This window comes from Dendrobates tinctorius, unplaced genomic scaffold (assembly GCF_039654945.1).
Source record: "Dendrobates tinctorius isolate UK_male_01 unplaced genomic scaffold, ASM3965494v1 ptg000046l, whole genome shotgun sequence".
NCBI classification, from domain to species: Eukaryota; Metazoa; Chordata; class Amphibia; order Anura; family Dendrobatidae; genus Dendrobates; species Dendrobates tinctorius.
In genome coordinates this window covers 48,374,747-48,393,478 of record NW_027361714.1, presented here as the reverse complement: position 1 = coordinate 48,393,478, position 18,732 = coordinate 48,374,747, and the positions used below count along the sequence as shown (strand labels likewise).

Sequence of the window (18,732 nt, the reverse complement as noted above, 5' to 3'; positions counted from 1 at the left end):
CTAATATCCCACATCGTCCCTTCAGCCAGAGCCACCGGCCTACTACCCCTAATATCCCACATCATCCTGTCAGCCAGAGCTACTGGACTACTACCCCTAATATCCCACATCATCCCGTCAGAGCCACTGGACTACTACCCCTAATATCCCACATCATCCCATCAGAGCCACCGGACTACTACCCCTAATATCCCACATCATCCCATCAGCCAGAGCCACCGGACAACTACCACTAATATCCCACATCATCCCATCAGTCAGAGCTACCGGACTACTACCCCTAATATCCCACATCATCCTGTCAGCCAGAGCTACTGGACTACTACCCCTAATATCCCACATCATCCCGTCAGAGCCACTGGACTACTACCCCTAATATCTCACATCATCCCATCAGAGCCACCGGACTACTACCCCTAATATCCCACATCATCCCATTAGCCAGAGCCACCGGACAACTACCACTAATATCCCACATCATCCCGTCAGAGCCACCAGACTACTACCCCTAATAGCCCACATCATCCCATCAGAGCCACCGGACTGCTACACCTAATATCCCACATCATCCGTCAGAGCCACCGGACTACTACCTCTAATATCCCACATTATCCCGTCAGCCAAAGCCACTGGACAACTACCCCTAATATCCCACATCATCCCGTTAGAGCCACCGGACTACTACCCCTAATATCCCACATCATCCCATCAGCCAGAGCCACCAGACTACTGCCCCTAATATCCCACATCATCCCGTCAGAGCCACCGGACTACTACCTCTAATATCCCACATCATCCCATCAGCTAAAGCCACCGGACAACTACCCCTAATATCCCACATCATCATCTCGTCAGAGCCACCGGACTTCTACCACTAATATCCCACTTCATTCCATCAGCCAGAGCCACCAGACTACTACCCCTAATATCCCACATCATCCCATTGGCCAGAGCCACTGGATTACTACCCCTAATATCCCACATCATCCCATCAGCCAGAGCCACCGGACTACTATCCCTAATATCCCACGTCATCCCATCAGAGCCACCAGACTACTACCCCTAATATCCCACATCATCCCATCAGAGCCACCGGATTACTACTCCTAATATCCCACATCATCCCGTCAGCCAGAGCTACCGGATTACTACCACTAATATCCCACATCATCCTGTCAGAGCCACTGGATTACTACCCCTAATATCCCACATCATCCCGTCAGCCAGAGCCACCGGACTACTTCCCATAATATCCCACAACATCCCGTCAGAGCCGCTGGACTATTACCCCTAGTATCCCACATCATCCCGTCAGCCTGGGGTCAGAACAGAGCGCTGAGTGGAATAGTCCAAACTTCCATACCAGGGATCCCTTTAAAAGAGGCCTGGTGTCAGAACCAGAGCGCTGAGTGGATTTGCCCTGACTTCCATGCCAGTGATCCCTTTAATAGAAGCCTGGGGTCAGAATCAGAGCACTGAGGAACTTGCCCTAACTTCCATACCGGAGATCCCTTTAAGAGAGACCTGGGGTCAGTACTAAAGCGCAGAGTGGATTGGTCCTAACTTCCATACTGGGGATCCCTTTAAGAGAGGCCAGGGGTCAGTACTAAAGCGCAGAGTGGATTGGTCCTAACTTCCATACCTGGGATCCCTTTAAGAGAGGCCTGGGTTCAGAGCCAGAGCGTTGAATGGAATTGTCCTAACTTCCATACCGGGGATCCCTTTAAGAGAGGCCTGGGGTCAGTACCAGAGCATTTGAAGGCAATTGCCCTGACTTCCATACCAGGGATCCCTTTAAGAGAGCCTGGGGTCAGAACCAAAACGCTGTGTGGAATTGCCCTAACTTCCATACTGGGGATCCCTTTAAGAGAGGCCTGGGGTCAGAACTAGAGCTCTGAGTGGCACTGTCCTAACTACCATACCGGGGATCCCTTTAAGAGAGGCATGGGGCGAGAACCAAAGCGCTGGATGGATTTGTCCTGACTTCCATACCAATGATCCCTTTAATAGAAGCCTGGAGTCACAATCAGAGCGCTGAGGGATTTTCCCTAACTTCCATACTGGAGATCCCTTTAAGAGAGGTCTGGGGCCAGCACCAGAGCGCAGTGTGGATTTGCCCTCACTTCCGTACCGGGGATCGCTTTAAGAGGGGCTTGGGTCAGAACCAGAGCGCTGAGTTCAATTGCCCTAACTTCCATACCGGAGATCCCTTTAAGAGAGGCCTGGGGTCAGAATCAGAGCGCTGAGGGATTTGCCTTAACTTCCATACCGGAGATCCCTTTAAGAGGGAAGATGTGCCTATGGGATGGAGGATGTGTGATGGGGATATGCGCATGGGAGGGGGTGATTCATTTCTGTCATGTGCTCTCTGCTCCTTTCTGGGGGCAGACAATAGCTGGGAGCTTATGTTTCTGGGGATGCTAGATTTCTCCCACCCGGTCAGTGTCTGCTGAGGTGGAGTGGGAAAACTGTTGCTCATAGCAACCAATCACAGCTCAGCTTCTTTTAAACAGCTTTGGTGAAATGAAAGATGCTTAGTGATTGGGTGTGGCTATGTGGAGTGGGCGTGGCTGATACACACATACATACACACATACATTCATTTTTATATATATAGATATACAGCAGTCAATATACATTGTATAGGGGATACTGTGACTGTTATAAATACAAAATATAGGTGAAGCTGCTGTATATGCTACGTAGGTGATACTGTGACTATACCTACAGTCACAGTATCACCTATATAATATATACTCAACTGTCTATATATCTTATACAGGTAATACTGCGACTGCTATGTATAGTTGCCGAACTACCAATATAATGTATATACAGCAGTCACAGTATCACATATATAATGTATATACAACAGTCGCAATGTGATATATTTAGCAGTCGTGGTGTCTCCTACGTTATATATACTTTATGTGTGACCTCTATGTGATGTATGCAACATAATATAATATATAGTATAATGCTGTCTTAATATAGTGTATAATGTAGAGTTGTGTGTGTAAATATATAATATACAGGTGTTAATATAGTTATGTTGCTGTGTATATAGCATATAGTGTGGAATCTACACTATATACACTGGCACACCTCTACACTATATACTATATATACAGCTCCACTCTATATTCCTTACCACAGTATATATTGTGGAGCTGTGTATGCTGTATACACTTCTCCGGTCCTGTATATATATACAGCTCTGGCAAAAATTAAGAGACCACCACATCAAAACCCTGTCATGGACAGCCCATTCTCCAGACCTTAACCCCTTCGAAAACTTCTGGAATGTAATCAAGAGGATGATGGATAGTCACAAGCCATCAAACAAAGAACTGCTTACATTTTTGCGCCAGAATCAGTGTGAAAGGGCAAGCATGCCAAGATGCATGAGTTAAAACATTAGTATTGTTGTTTCTAAATGATTATGAACTTGTTTTATTTGCATTATTTGAGGTCTGAAAGCACTGGGGTTTGTTTGTTTTTTTAATTTTGACCATTCTTCTTTGTCAGAAAAAAATACAAAATTTATTGCTTGGAAATTCGGAGACTTGTCAGAAGTTTATAGACTAAAAGAACAATTTACATTTTACTCAAAAATATACCTATAAAGAGAAAAATCAGACAATCTGAACATTTGAAAGTGGTCTCTTAATTTTTGCCATAGCTGTATATATACTGTACATATATACATATCATGTATATATACTGTACATCTATCTCGCTCTGAAAAATTGTGAAAGAAGTGGCAGACTCTTAATTAGCCCATGTGGCAATGTTTCAGATCTATAACATAACCTTTCTCTGCTGTGGAACTGAAATGTTGCCACATGGGCTAATCATATGGGGCCCATTATATATGGAGCATTACATGGGGCCCATTATATATTGAACATCATTTGGGACCCATTTTATATGGAGCATCAAATGAGGCCCATTATATATGAAGCATCATATGGGGCCCATTATATATGGAGAATCATATGGGCCCATCATATATGGAGCATCATATGGGGCCCAATCTGTTTGGTGTTTGGAGCAATATATGGGGCCCATCATATTCTGTATGGAGCATTATATGTGACCTATTCTGTATGGAGCATTATATGGGGCCCATTATGTATGGAGCAATATATGGGGCCCATTATAGATGAAGCAAGGTATGGGGCTCATTATACTGTATGGAGTATTATATGGGGCTCAATATACTGTATAAAGCAATATATGGGGCTCATTATACTGTATGGAACACTGTGTGGTACCAATAATACCGTATGGAGCAATATATGGGGCTCATTATACTGTATGAAGCACTGTGTCGTACCCATAATACTATATGGAGTATTAAATGGGTCTCATTATTCTGTATGGAGCATTATATGAGGCTCATTATACTGTATAGAGCATTATATGGGGCCCATTATAGATAGAGCAATATATGGGGCTCATTATACTGTATGGAACACTATGTGGTACCCATAATACTGTATGGAGCAATATATGGGGCTCATTATACTGTATGGGGCACTATGTGGTACCGATAATACTGTATGGAGTATTATATGAGTCTCATTATTCTGTATGGAGCATTATATGGGGCTCATTATACTGTATGGAGCAATATACTGTCTGGTTTCTGACCTATTGTACAATAGTTATCACTCATGTAATGTAAGAAGTGAAATCATTGGCATTGTACTATCCCTATATTTGTCTGCTGTATCTGTGCATTATGAATTGTGGCATGTGTTAATGAGGCCACTGAGACTCTTTTACCCAGGGCCCACAAAAACCTGGAGCCGACCCTGTATGACTTGCACACTGCCTCTTCTGTCTTGTTGTCAAAGAGGCAACATTGGACTTTGGGAGGGTCAATATTGGTTTAGTATTTTCAATATTACAATGGCCAAATAAAAATGAAATACTGGGAAAGCTGTTTAAATGGATTATTCCAAGTAATCCAATCTCTTCTGGATAGGGGATAACTTTAAAATTGCTGGAAATCTGACTGCCGGGACCCCCATGATCATGAAAATCGGAGCTCTGTAGTGCAGCATGTAAATGCAGCTGTGGTCAATCATGTGAGGAGTGTTATAGTTTGTGGGCTGGTGGGGTTTGTGTGGCAGGGCTGCTTTTTTGTCCCAGTCCGGCCCTGCTGTGATGTAACATAGATGCTATTACTTTTGGGGTACATAGATCTGCTGAGAGGTACCCTTATGAATAATTTAAAAAAACCCCCACAATTTATTGTTTTTATTTTTTTTTGTTTATTCCATCTCTTTAAAAGTGTAATAGTCATTATCAATCAGACAAATGTAACTCAAAATGGAACTAAGAAAATTACATCTTATCACGCACACATGTCTGGTGAAGGTTAAATGTAAAACTGATAGCTCTCTGAACACGGTGACACAAAAATGAATGCATTTGTTCTACAAAACTTATAATACATAAAAAAAATAAGTTTGGTATCATACTGACAATAGAATAATGTTAAAAACATTTTCTGCAGCAAATGACAAATATAAAATGTAAAATGTTAAAAAACAACAGCAAAAATTCCAGCTTATTTTTTTTCTTCCAATAAAGACATAATAAAATTTAGATATTGGATTCTATGTGTCCCCAAATGGTGCTACTGATAATCACAACTCATCCCACAAAATTAAGCTGTCATAGAGCTATGTCAACAGAAATGGTTTTAAAAAAATATGGCTCCTGGAACGCGGCACTGAAAAAAAAAAGATGTGTGTGCAGTAAGGTCATATTAGGCCTGTTTCTTATGTGGTTATTGAAGCAGACAAAGATTTCAAAACCATCTTTTACATCCTTAGCACATTTACTGTAAATGCGCTGACTCTCCCTTACAATCAATAGGTACAGCACCAGTATTAACCTTTAGTCTTTGGAACCCTTGATCTTATAGTCCTGTCCCCATCAGAACCTCTTTCGGAGTGGGGGCTAGAACCAGACAAACTTTTTCAGTAATTATTTTTTTTTCTCCTAGTTCAAGACCTCTGCTGGCTATATTTTCCCTAAATCTCAGCAGAAATTGAGTAATTGATTTTTACCAATCCACTTGTTAAAATAGAAATAGTCAAACAGATGTAGGTGCATTACAAGATAAGAAAAGTAAATGTATAACTAACAGAGCCCTTATGATTCATTCTGTTTTGTACAGTAGAGTAAATATTAGAATTATAACTACCGAAATTAACACTTGCAAAAGTCTTCTTAAGGGCTTTTTCACACGTCCATCATATCTCTGGTACGTGTGGTGACAGTTTTCACACGTACCGGAGACACTTACATATGTAGACACATTGAAATCTACTGTACGTTGCTGTGCACATGTCTGTGTGTTCACCGTGTGTTTGTGTGACCCACACATAGAATTGTCACTTTTTTTACCGGCAGCACGGGCCTCAAAACGTCCCGCACACGTGCAGACGGATGACACACTGGGATGTCATCGATGTGACACGACCCAGCGCCTGAGAAGCAGCGGTACAGTAAGCACTGTTCTCCGGTGCCAGATGCTGAAGACCGCTCGCATCATTCTCCCCTGCTCTGCTGGTGATCAGCGCAAACAAGGGATAATGATGAGAGTCATACTCAAGTGATAACAATGAGAGAAGGCGGCGGCTGATGGGGCTATTACTCCCATCAGCCTACACCTACTGCCTCTAATAACAGTGACAGCAGGAGTAGCTGATTGGTGTATTCATCACTCACCGCCTGCACTATAATTAAATAAATACAAAATCTGGCTTGCGTTCCCCTTTATTTTCTATAACCAGCCAAGCAAAATTCATAGCTGGGGCCTGCAACCCTCAGCTCTCAGCTCCAGCAAGGCTGGTTTTCAAGAACAGAGCTGTCCCCATGCTGTTTATTTTAGAATATTTAAATAAATAATTTTAAAAAAGAGGTGGAGTCCCCCCATTTTGACAACCAGCCTTACTTAAAGCTGACAGCTGGGGCTGGTATTCTCAGGCTGGTAAGAGTCTATTGATATTGACCACGCCCCAGCCTAAAAATAGCAGCCTGCTGCCGCCCATAAAAGGCACATCTATTAGATTCGCCACTTTGCTGAGCTCTTCCTACTTGCCCTGTAGCGGTGGCAAGGGGGGTTGATATTTGTGGGGTTGATGTCACCTTTGTATTGTCATATGACATCAAGCCCTCGGCTTAGTAATGGAGAAGTGTCTATAAGACACCTATCCATTACTAATCCTATAGTTGTATGGCAAATAAAGACATAGCAAGAATAAAGTCTTATATTAGAAATAAAACAAAACAGGTTTACTTTTTTATTAAAAAATAACATACACAGCTATACTCGCCTAACGCCTATTTCCTCTGAATCCCACGTCTCCTGTAATAAAACTAAAATAAAATAACAACAATATCCTCATAGTCTGGGTGCAGCAGTACATGTAAGCAATAAAATGTTAAAAATATTACAAATATTTTTTTTTTATAATCTAGAAAATCATAAATCACTTTAAAACAACCATAAACCTCTTTACACAAAGCTACATATATGTACTTTAAGTAATCAGTGTAATCAAAACTTATGGAAAAAATCGAGATGTTTTGAAAATTTAGTTTCCATTTATTTTACTATTGGCACATCATTAAAACATTTCTCAAATCTGTGATTGACATATTTCCACAATTTTACCTTTTTGGTGTTGATATTTCAATCTTTAGGAGTGTAGTAGCATTAGGACCTTGGAAAAACTAAACTCTTTGGCACAGAAGGTATCAATACTAAATTGATCTAATTCCAAACCAAACCTTTTATTGTAGAAAGTAAAAGGGGAGTGCTATGTTATCATTCGAAGACCCTACTTAGGCCCCCTATTCGGGATATTGGCACAATCAGGGCACCCCAACACATTAGATCATTATATTACGTGTATATGCAATTTTAAATCTGTTAATAGAATCAACCCCCCTAAGCTGTCTATATGAGCATGCAGGTCATAGAAAGTGGAATATGATATCTTGATATTTTTGATTCAATGTCTTTTTCCAGAGAAATCTATGTTGTTCTTACATGCTAATGAGCTGTTAAGTTCTATGGACAGGACATTGATTTGTATTAGAATATGTCTCCAGAGCTTATTTTAAATATAAGGGGGAGTTACTAATGTAAACTAAGTAATGACTGATACTTTGCTCTCATAATCACACACAGCTCTATAGTGAGATCAGAACTAATGCAGTACAGCAGAGCTTACACAACAGAAGTGAACTTTGTCTCATTACAAGCATATCTGAATCTACAGTTTTCCTCTGGTAGTGCTGGCAAGTCTATTGCAGCGCTGTGCCTGTCGTGTACTGGGGTGTGTTCTTTAGGATGCAGCAAAGTGACCTGCGAGAAAAATGACTCATACACAGTTCATTCACCATAATTATTTTACTTAGTTATGTGGAGGACTTCACCAGAAAATAGAAAACATTCAAAACATTATAGAGACATTCAGCCAGGAGGCTGAAACTGTTGTGCTGGTCAGTGTGGCACCCAAGCAATCTGTACTTACTATACTTTCAATAAATCTACCTAGTGGTGTGCTTGTCTAAACCGGCTGCTTGTTACCTTTTATCTGTTAAAACCCTGGGAACTGAGACAATTAAATGTAATGTATGGGCTCGTCTGCGGTACAGCACAGAAGTTTACAATATTACAATCAAATACCTCTATCCCCCAACCAAATATCTCTCTCCCCTCCCGAATCTTACACTGTGTGCAGAATTATTAGGCAAATTAGTATATTGATCACATCATCCTTTTTATACATGTTGTCCTACTCCAAGCTGTATAGGCTTGAAAGTCAACTGCCAATTATGTAAATCAGGTGATTTGCATCTCTGTAATGAGGGGTGTGGTCTAATGACATCAACACCCTATTTAAGGTGTGCTTAATTATTAGGCAACTTCCTTTCCTTTGGCAAAATGGGTCTGAAGAAAGATTTGACGGACTCTGAAAAGTCAAAAATTGTGAGATGTCTCGCAGAGGGATGCAGCAGTCTTGAAATTGCCAAACTTTTGAAGCATGATTACCGAACAATCATGCATTTCATGGCAAATAGCCAACAGGGTCGCAAGAAGCGTGATGATAAAAAAAGGCGCAAAATAACTGCCCATGAATTGAGGAAAATCAAGCGTCAAGCTGCCAAGATGCCATTTGCCACCAGTTTTGCCATATTTCAGAGCTGCAACGTTACTGGAGTATCAAAAAGCACAAGGTGTGCCATACTGAGGGACATGGCCAAGGTAAGGAAGGCTGAGAAAAGACCACCTTTGAACAAGAAACATAAGATAAAACGTCAAGACTGGGCCGAGAAATATCTTAAGACTGATTTTTCTAAGGTTTTATGGACTGATGAAATGAGAGTGACTCTTGATTGGCCAGATGGATGGGCCCAAGGCTGGATCAGTAAATGGCAGAGAGCTCCACTCCGACTCAGACGCAGCAAGGTGGAGGAGGGGTACTGGTATGGGCTGGTATCATCAAAGATGAACTTGTGGGACCTTTTCGGGTTGAGGATGGAGTGAAGCTCAACTCCCAGACCTACTGTCAGTTTCTGGAACACACCTTCTTCAAGCAGTGGTACAGGAAGAAGTCGGTATCATTCAAGAAAAACATGATTTTCATGCAGGAGAATGCTCCATCACATGCATCCAAATACTCCACAGCGTGGCTGTCCAGTAAAGGTCTAAAAGAAGAAAAAATAATGACATGGCCCCCTTGTTCACCTGTTCTGAACCCTATAGAGAACCTGTGGTCCCTCATAAAATGCAGGCAGACCACAGACTGGAGTCGGGCTGTGGCGGCCGCGGTGGCAGCGAGCAGGCCGGGGATGGTGATGGGCAGGCTGCAGCAGCAGGCTGGAGCCGGACAGTGGCGGCCGGGCAGCAGCAAGCAGGCTGTGGATGGCGGCAGGTAGGCTGCAGCCGTGGGCCGAAGTCGGGCAGTGGCGGCCACGGGTGGCAGCGGACAGGCCGCAACCGTGGGTCTGAGTGTCAAGAATGTGAGCGCGGTCGTCCGGTCGGTGTCCCTCTGCTGGGCGGCTCGGCGCTGTCTGCTCCCTGATGCTGGTGAGTCCCTGTACAATTTCCCTGGTCGACGTTTGCTCCTTCTTGCTCTCTGGTGCCACCTAGGCTTCCTGCTCCTTCTCTGCCATCCTGTATTCTGCCCCTGCTGACGTTCTCAGTCCCTTTTATAATGGCTCCGCCCCCACTCCTTCTAGAACTGTCTCCAGTCCGTCCTCTAATTATGTCCTCCGGAAACAGTTCCCCTAGAAACCTTGGTGACAGTCCCCTTGGTTCCGGCCCAGTTACACAGGGGGAACTCTCCCCCCTACACTCACCCATACTGTATGCTTGCCAGTCCTCGGGCGAGAGCTTGGAGGGGCTTGACCTTGCCTTTTGGTGTTGAAGACTTTTCTGCCACACAAACTGATCTTGTTCATAGGGTTCGGGGGGGTTTCCGGCTGTAGATCACTCAGAGCATCGCGGTTCGACTGTGGTGGAGTCTTCTGGGGTGGTTGAAGATGGTTGGTTGACTGGGGCCACTGGAATACTAGTTTTAGAAGTGTCCGTTTGTGCTGCCGGAAGGTCTTCCTCATCGTCCTCATTCCATATAACTGGCGAAGGTTCTGGGGCCTGAGGAGAGGCCCCGGGTCGTTCCGGGTCTGTGGGCGTACAGGGTCTCAACATATTGTGATGTACTGTTCTGGCGGGGTGGTCCCCTTCTTTTTCAGATTGTATCTCATACACTGGCCCATCTGGGCGTACTCGTCGCAGTACTCGGTAGGGACTTTCTTCCCAGCGGGGTCCCAATTTGTTTTGGGGGTGCTGATCTCGTACAAGTACGCGTTCCGCTGCTAGGAATCCGGTGGGTTGGGACGGAGTCTTTCCCGGATGTTCCAAGTCCTGAAGTTTTGTATGGACGATCCGGTGTAGGGTTTGTAGCCGATACCGGTGATTCTGTACCCATGAGGAGACTCCTGTCCATGGTTGTTCCTCCTCTTGGTTCAACTCCACCTCGGTGATACCTTTGCCTTCCTGGCTGAACAGTAGCGAATATGGAGTGTAGCCGGTGACCCAGTGTACCCAGTTGTTATATACCTAGACCAGTTTGGGGATGTATTCGGGCCAGCGGGCTTTTCGGTCGTCCTCCAGGGTGCGCAACATTTGAATTAGGGTCCAGTTAAATCACTCGCAGGCACCATTCCCTTGGGGATGATATGGTGTGGTTCGAGATTTGTCGATGCCGTATAAGCGATGTAATTCTTCCATTACCTTCCCCAGAAAACACGCACCTTGGTCTGAATGTATTCACTGGGGGCAGCCGTACACTTGAGTAAAGTTCCTACAGATCGCTTAAGCGGCTTCTTCCCCAAAAGGGGCCTTGCTCCCCCCACTCCCCTACCCCACCAGCTGCTTCCAGCATTTTTTGGCATTATACTTTCATACTGAATATCGCTTGGTCCCCATGCATCTACAGGGTCTATAAGCTTTCCTTTCTGGGTCAGGTATTGAATTATTGTGTGGACTCTTTTTGCCCTGTTAACTTTTTTTTTTTGGCCCATATGGTGCTGTGAATAGCGTTTTTTTACACCTCACATACACAGACCTTTTGGTCCATGTATGACTACACTACATATATATATATATATATATATATATATTGTTTGCGATATCCAATATGTTGAGGTGGCTTGTTTGATACTTACTCAGTGTCATTATTGTTATGTCGGGTTTTTCTGCTGTGGGAGTATAATCATATCATTATTTCATGATTTGAGATGATTGCAATTTTCTTGCATCTTTTAATGTTTTTAATGTTTTTTGCTGTTTTGTGTATGTGTCAGATATTGATGTATAAATAAAATTTACCCTTTTTACATTTCTGTGAAGTTCCCATATGTAGTTATATTGCTTTTCCTTTTTTTTCCTTTTGGTTTTGAGATCTCTGAAGGCCTCTTCCTGTGGGTCCTGCCATTGGATCTTCCAACCATTGGCACCGGCAGGGGTCCCCTTCAGCAGATCCTGCAGGGCTCTGGCCCGGTGGGCGAAGTTTTTACGAAGCGACGGTAATATCGGGCCAACCCCAGAAGGCTTGTACATCTTTTACCGTCTCCAGAGTAGGCCACCCCTGTATTGCGGCAACCTTCTCCAAAGACGAGCTGACGCCCTCGGCGGAGCCGACATGCCCCACGTATTCGATCTGTGTATGGAACAGGTGGCATTTTTGGGGTTTTACCTTCAACCCGTACTTTTGCAGCCGACTGAGCACATGCCCCAACCGCTGCAAGTGGTCTTCAAACGTGGCGGCGTAGATGATGATGTCGTCCAGGTATATCAACGTGGCCTCAAAGTTGAGATCTCCCACACACTGCTCCATTAACCGTTGGAAGGTCCCAGGGGCGTTGGCTAGCTTGAACGGGCATGCAATTAAATTCGAACAGTCCCATGGGCAAGATGAAAGCGGTTTTGGCACGGTCTTCCTCCGACATTGGCAGCTGCCAGTACCCGCTGGCCAGATCCAGGGTAGAAAAGTACATCGCCTTCCCCAGGGCCGAGAGGGACTCCTCTATACGGGGCAGCGGGTATGAGTCTTTGATGGTACATGCATTCAACTTTCGGTAATCCACTCTGAACTGCAAAGGTGCCGTCTTTCTTTCGTACCAACACAATGGGGGCTGCCCAAGGGCTCTGGCTTTCCCGGATTACTCCTTTCCGCAACATCTGTCCCAGTAGTGTTTTTACCTCTTGGTATAGTTGTGGAGGAATCTTCCGGTATCACTCTCTGATAGGGGCCGTTCCTTCGGTGGGTATGCCGTGCGTGATTGCCGTGGTGCACCCAAAGTCGTCTTCATGGCTGGCGAATACCTCACAGTACTGGCCCAGGTGTGTTTCTACTTGGTGTATTTGGGCCGGGGTTAGACCGAAAAGTTCTGCTCGCATTTTCTCAAGATGGCTCGACCCTTTTCTTCAGTCGAGGACCCAGTGGTTTGGATGGAACATATAGTTACCGCCCAAGGGTCTCCCGCATTCACTTTCAACTGTAACGCCGGGGCCGGAAGCACTTCCTCCAGAGGTTTCACCAGTTGCAACATTTCGGTGCGTGGTTTTAGGATGATGTCTCGATCTTCCAAGTTGACACAGCGCACAAGGGCTGTCCCCTTCCTCACGGTGGCCAGGGCATGGGCCACTAGGATTCCAGGGGCCAGGCGCTCCGAGAAGCACGGCTCCACCTGCACCTCTACTCCCTCCAGAGGTACATGGGCCCGGTCGGACAGGGCTACCACGTCTGTCATGGCAGCAGCACGAGCCGAGGGGCCACAGGCGCGACCACTCTTCCCAGCACCTCCCCCTCTTGGCAGTCCTGTAGGACCCGCGCCCCCCGCACCAGCTGTTGGAAGACCTGCCCTTGGTTAGTGCGGGGGCCCCATTGTCTCAAAGTCTCTTGTGTTGGTTCGATAAGGAGTAGGTTGCCAAACTCTCTCAATATATTCATGCCCACGGTGACAGTGTGTCTTTCGCCGGCATCTCCCTGGGTCAGGACCACACCTCGCCGGCCGAGATGTTTGCCGCACTATGAAATCTGCATCCAGGCTACTCCGAAGACAGGAACTGGTAACTGGTTGGTGGCTAGTAACTTTATCACGGGGGGGCCTTATATCCTCGGGAAAATGGAAATACATACTTAAGTGCAAAACATTTTCACCTCATTCACAAGATTAATTCATTTCTGTATGGGAGATTCTTGTAGGCCAAGGCTACATCACACACAGCTTCAGGCCTGCTGAAACTGTGGTCTAGTCACTGCTTGCCTGCAAAATCACTTAATTTAACATCTGTTTCCCTTGTATAATTGCATGGCCATTACTAGTTGCCATCTGGTCTTGTTAGTAAAATAGCTGTGCTAAGGTGTAGCATCAAGGATGGGGAGTTAAAACTTTGATGTTCACTGCCACTCACTTCTTCTTGGTGCAGCGCAGGGGCTCAGTAAGTGCTCTTCTGGCAGTCTTTTAACTTGATGAGTAAAGCATCCAAGTGCTGCTTTGATATTTCTGCCAGTGACACTGGTTCCTATGCAGAGTGCAGCAGTCAAGATGTGTTTTGCACAGTTAGCAATCTGATGAGAAAGCTCTAAGTATAATAAAGTCAGTTTTGTAATCTCAGTTGATTTCTATGCAGAGCACAGCAGCCAATGACAAACTCATCTTGACTGCTGCGCCCTCCATTGGCAACAATTAACAGCAACTGAGATGACACCAGCTGCACTCCCACACAGCTCTCTGACCTGGTCTGGCACCGGCGCACTGCAGTACTCTGCTCTGCCCTCAACAGGGCAGAGCAGTGCGCCTGCGTCGAAGCCACGACAGGAAGCAAAGAAGATGGGAGGCGCCGGACAGCGACACCCATCGGACCAAGACCGGAACGCCCCCCGGGTGAGTATAATATAACTTGTTTTTCTTCTCTTTCAGGTTACATCGGGGGCTTATCTACAGCATTAGAGAATGCTGTAAATAAGCCCCTGATGGTGGTGCCGGCAGCTGATAGTCCAAAAATGGGGTGACAGATTCCTTTAAACTCTCCTCTCACTTGTAATTTTGTAACAAGTGAGGCAGAGAACTGTTGGTGCAGCTGTCCCAAATGTAAAAATTGTTTCTGTAAAAAAAAAATAACAACGTTATAGTAAACTAAATCTTGACATACATTTTCTAACCCTAACTAAGAATAGATCTTAGTAGAGATTGGGTTAGGACAGGATAAGGGTTAGGGCTATTGTTAAGGTTGGACTAAGGTTCGGGATAGTAGTAAGGTAAGGGATATGGTTACTTTTAGGGCTAGGGTAATTAGTTGCATAAAAGACTAAAATGTGATAAAAAGTAAAAATAAAAAATTTAACAAAGTATAACTGGACTGGTGGAAGGGACTACAGGTTAACGATCCATGGATTATTAGGTGCAACAATTCCTGCCTAATGCTGTGTGCGCTGGTAAACCACACTACACCACTGCAGCAGTTTCCCTGCAAATTGAGTGATTGTGCAGAACAGCAGTAAAAAGACCCCAGAGGTAAACAGAGGTTAGCAAGAAAATGTGGTGCATCCTTAGTTGCTTTTCCTTAGTTACAGGATAATAGAAGTAAATATTGTGATTAAAGATTCTCGACACACATTGCTCTTTGTGTGGAAACTCCTTCTCTCCAGTGACCATGGTCTGGTGTGTTAGATTAGCGACTTGTTCTGTTTATAAATTATATAAAAAAATGTATTGTAGTCACTAGGAATCAACCTTTTATTTTCTTTTTATAGCACTAAAATGATATATTTTGCAAAGCATTGTTTGTTTGGAATGAAGAGTCCTGCACAAATAGACTTTTACCAACAGAGGGAGCTCAAATCATCTATTAAAACTGTTATTAGTGTATAGTCAGCATTTTTCCTGTTTTTCAGTCTCTGCTTACTGCAGTCTAAAAAACATATAGAAATGTAAAACATCTCTGCTAAACAGAATATGGAAATGTTTGCAAGTTTTTTCTTAGATTTGTATTTCCCCACTTGTCACTAAGCAGTAGCTTATTTTCTCTCCCACTTTAAAATACATACACAGTCTACCAAGCTGAGCATGCATGCTTATGGCAGAGTCAGGTAAAGTTCTGACTTATTCCAATCCAATAATAGTGACAATAGTTAGGCGGGCGTCACACTAGAGGGAAATACGGACGTGTGCTATGCGATCGCATAGCACTCGGACCAATGTTAATCTATGTGACAGCTCACATCATCCATTTTTTTCTCGCCCGTATCATGCATGCTGCGATTTGCGCCGTATTACACCCAAGACTCGCCAATTCAAGTCTATGGGTGCGAGAAAAAAACGGATTACACACGGACCTTGTGTGTGACTTGCGAGAAATATGCATCGGTGTCCTTTAGAAAACCCGGCAATTCAATGCCCTATACTGTAAAATCACACTGACATGTTAAAATATAATAGATGGAATACATGTATACACATAGTATAGGTATATATATATATGTCATTGACACATATATATATATTTATATTTCATTAGGATATAGATAGCAGAACAGGTGACAATTCAATTGTCGGCTTCTGTCAAATCAATGCAGAACCCGACAGGATAGGAGACACGGTTTACATACAGTAAACTATTGCATATCTGTAAGATTTATATATGTCCCTCACTAATAATGTTATTAGTGTGTGTGTGTAAAATTTTGGAGCTCTAGGTGTTAAAGAATTCACAGAAAAAACTGGCGTGGGCTCCCGCGCAATTTTCTCCGCCAGAGAGAGAAAGCCAGTGACTGAGGGCAGATATTGATAGCCTAGAGAGGGACTGTGGTTATTGCCCCCCCGGCTAAAAACATCTGCCCCCAGCCACCCCAGAAAAGGCGCATCTGCAAGATGTTAAATTAAAGAATTCACGGAAAAAACTGGCGTCGGCTCCCATGCAATTTTCTCCGCCAAAGAGGGAAAACCAGTGACTGAGGGCAGATATTAATAGCCCAGAGAGGGACAATGGTTATTTCTCCCCCGGCTAAAAACATCTGCCCCCAGCCACCCCAGAAAAGGTGCATCTGCAAGATACGCCTATTCCGGCACTTAGTCTCTCTCTTCCCATTGCCCTGTAGCGGGTGGCATATGGGATAATAAGGGATTAATGTCACCTTGCTATTGTAAATTGACATTAAGCTTGGCTTAGAAATGGAGAGGTGTCAATAAGACACATATCCATTATTAATCCAATAGTATGAAAGGGTTAAAAAAACCCACACACATTAAAAATAGTCTTTTAATTAAATAATTAAACACGCACTTTTGCTGTTTTATTAAACTCCCAATCCAATGGAAGCCCTTGTTCTCCTGTAAAAAATCAAAAAGCAACAATATCCCATACCTATCCCCATACAGTCAAGTCCCACGCTGCAATCCATCTCAAGGGATTAAATAGTTTACAACTGGGAGTGGTGCTAATGCGCCCGCCCCGACTGTAAACCACGGAGGAATGAATGAGAAGCTGCCTACGCAGCCTCCCCGCCTGACCGGACATGAACTCAGAAGCATGGGAAAGTTTCTGAACATTTTCCCACGCTGTCAAGTTCACCACAGGTCATGCGGGGAGTCTGCGCAGCCTCAGGGACTACCGTTTACGTCACTGTAATGATTTTACAGAAGCCGACAATTGAATTATCAGCTATTCTGCTATCTAGCTTTGTATGCTCTCTCTCTATATATATATATATACAGTGTATGTGTATATATATATATATATATATACGTTTTTACGAATATTTGAGGCCATGGATCCATTATATGTCCATTTTGCAAGCCTCCGCGAAAATCTTGGCATACGGATGCCATATGGATGTCACACGGATGCTTAGATGCGAGAAAATGCATCATTGCATTGCACACGAATGACATATGGATCACTGTTCAGGGAACTTTTCTGCGATTCTCATCCGTGTAAAACAGACCAACTTTTTATACGTTGTGTGTGACTCCAGCCTTAGAATTCTGCATCCACTATTCCACTGTGTGGCTAATTTAATATAATAAAACTGTGTAAAAGTCTTCTTTTAAGTGGTTTCCAGGCTTGAGGGTCAAGACACTCTCTGTGACTGCAGACTTGTGAATCCTCACAGTGCGCACAGTGTACACTGTCAGGATTCTCTGGAGCCAGAGTCGGGAGCAGTTGGTCATTTGACCAAACATATGTGATTTGCATACTTCAGGCCACATTCCAACTTGACGTATTTGGCCTTGCTCAATTCACTTGTATTGAGCGAGGATGCACATGTCTAGTTGGCATGTGACCACTTGCATGCAAATCTCATCCTTGTGGTCTCATGCCTGCCTGTTCCTGGTGCTGGCACCTGAGAATCCTGACAGCTTGCAATATGCACGCTGTGAGATTTGATAAGTCTGCAATCACAGAGTGTCTGCAAGCTTGAACATCAAGCCTGTATAACTAATTTAATGATAGGTCATCAATATCATAGTAAGGACATTCCCTATAATGTAAATATTGCTCAACAAATAATCTGGTATAGCAATAATGAGGGTTAACATTACTGTATGTATGGTTAATGGGTGAACTAACATTACATGATAAGTCTGCTTATTATGTGTAAATATATAAATATGACATAGATTCATTACATTTGATGCTTTCAATATAACTTACCTAAATAATTTTAAACTTTTATGTTTTCCAGTTGATTAAGACTGAAAACACAGAGGAGACAAAATGGAATATTACAGATTTGCCACTTGGGAACTACTGCATCACTGTAAATATGAAGTATGGGGAAATCACTAGTCGCTCAAGTCCACAGGAATGTGTGGAAATAGAAGGTATGATGTTCACTTTGCTCACTCAAATCTTTTATTCTGCAAATGTTTCATCCCGTTTGTTAATTTAGAACTTTTTCATGTAAAGTGCACAACCACTCAGGAAAGGCTGTCAGTCACTGAGTGAGACCATTATCTTTCTCTGGAGACCCACTCACTTCCACTAGGCCTTTTTCACACATCAGTTTTTTGCCATCAGTCACAATCTGTCATTTTTTAAAAAAAAACTATATAGGTGAGGCAAGTTGATTTAGACCCAGAGGATCAAATGAATAGTTACAGTAGATTGTTTGGCAAGATTGTGATAGC

General features: G+C 43.7%; 1 protein-coding gene across 1 annotated transcript in view; it reads left to right on the top strand.

The window, feature by feature from the left end:
* The window catches only part of LOC141089653 (interferon alpha/beta receptor 1-like), a 77,136-nt gene that overhangs the window by 56,176 nt on the left and 2,228 nt on the right, over positions 1 to 18,732 (top strand). Inside the window, exon 4 of the mRNA XM_073576138.1 lies at positions 18,288 to 18,426. Coding sequence (XP_073432239.1) covers positions 18,288 to 18,426 — 139 coding nt within the window. The remainder of the gene's footprint in view (positions 1 to 18,287; positions 18,427 to 18,732) is intronic.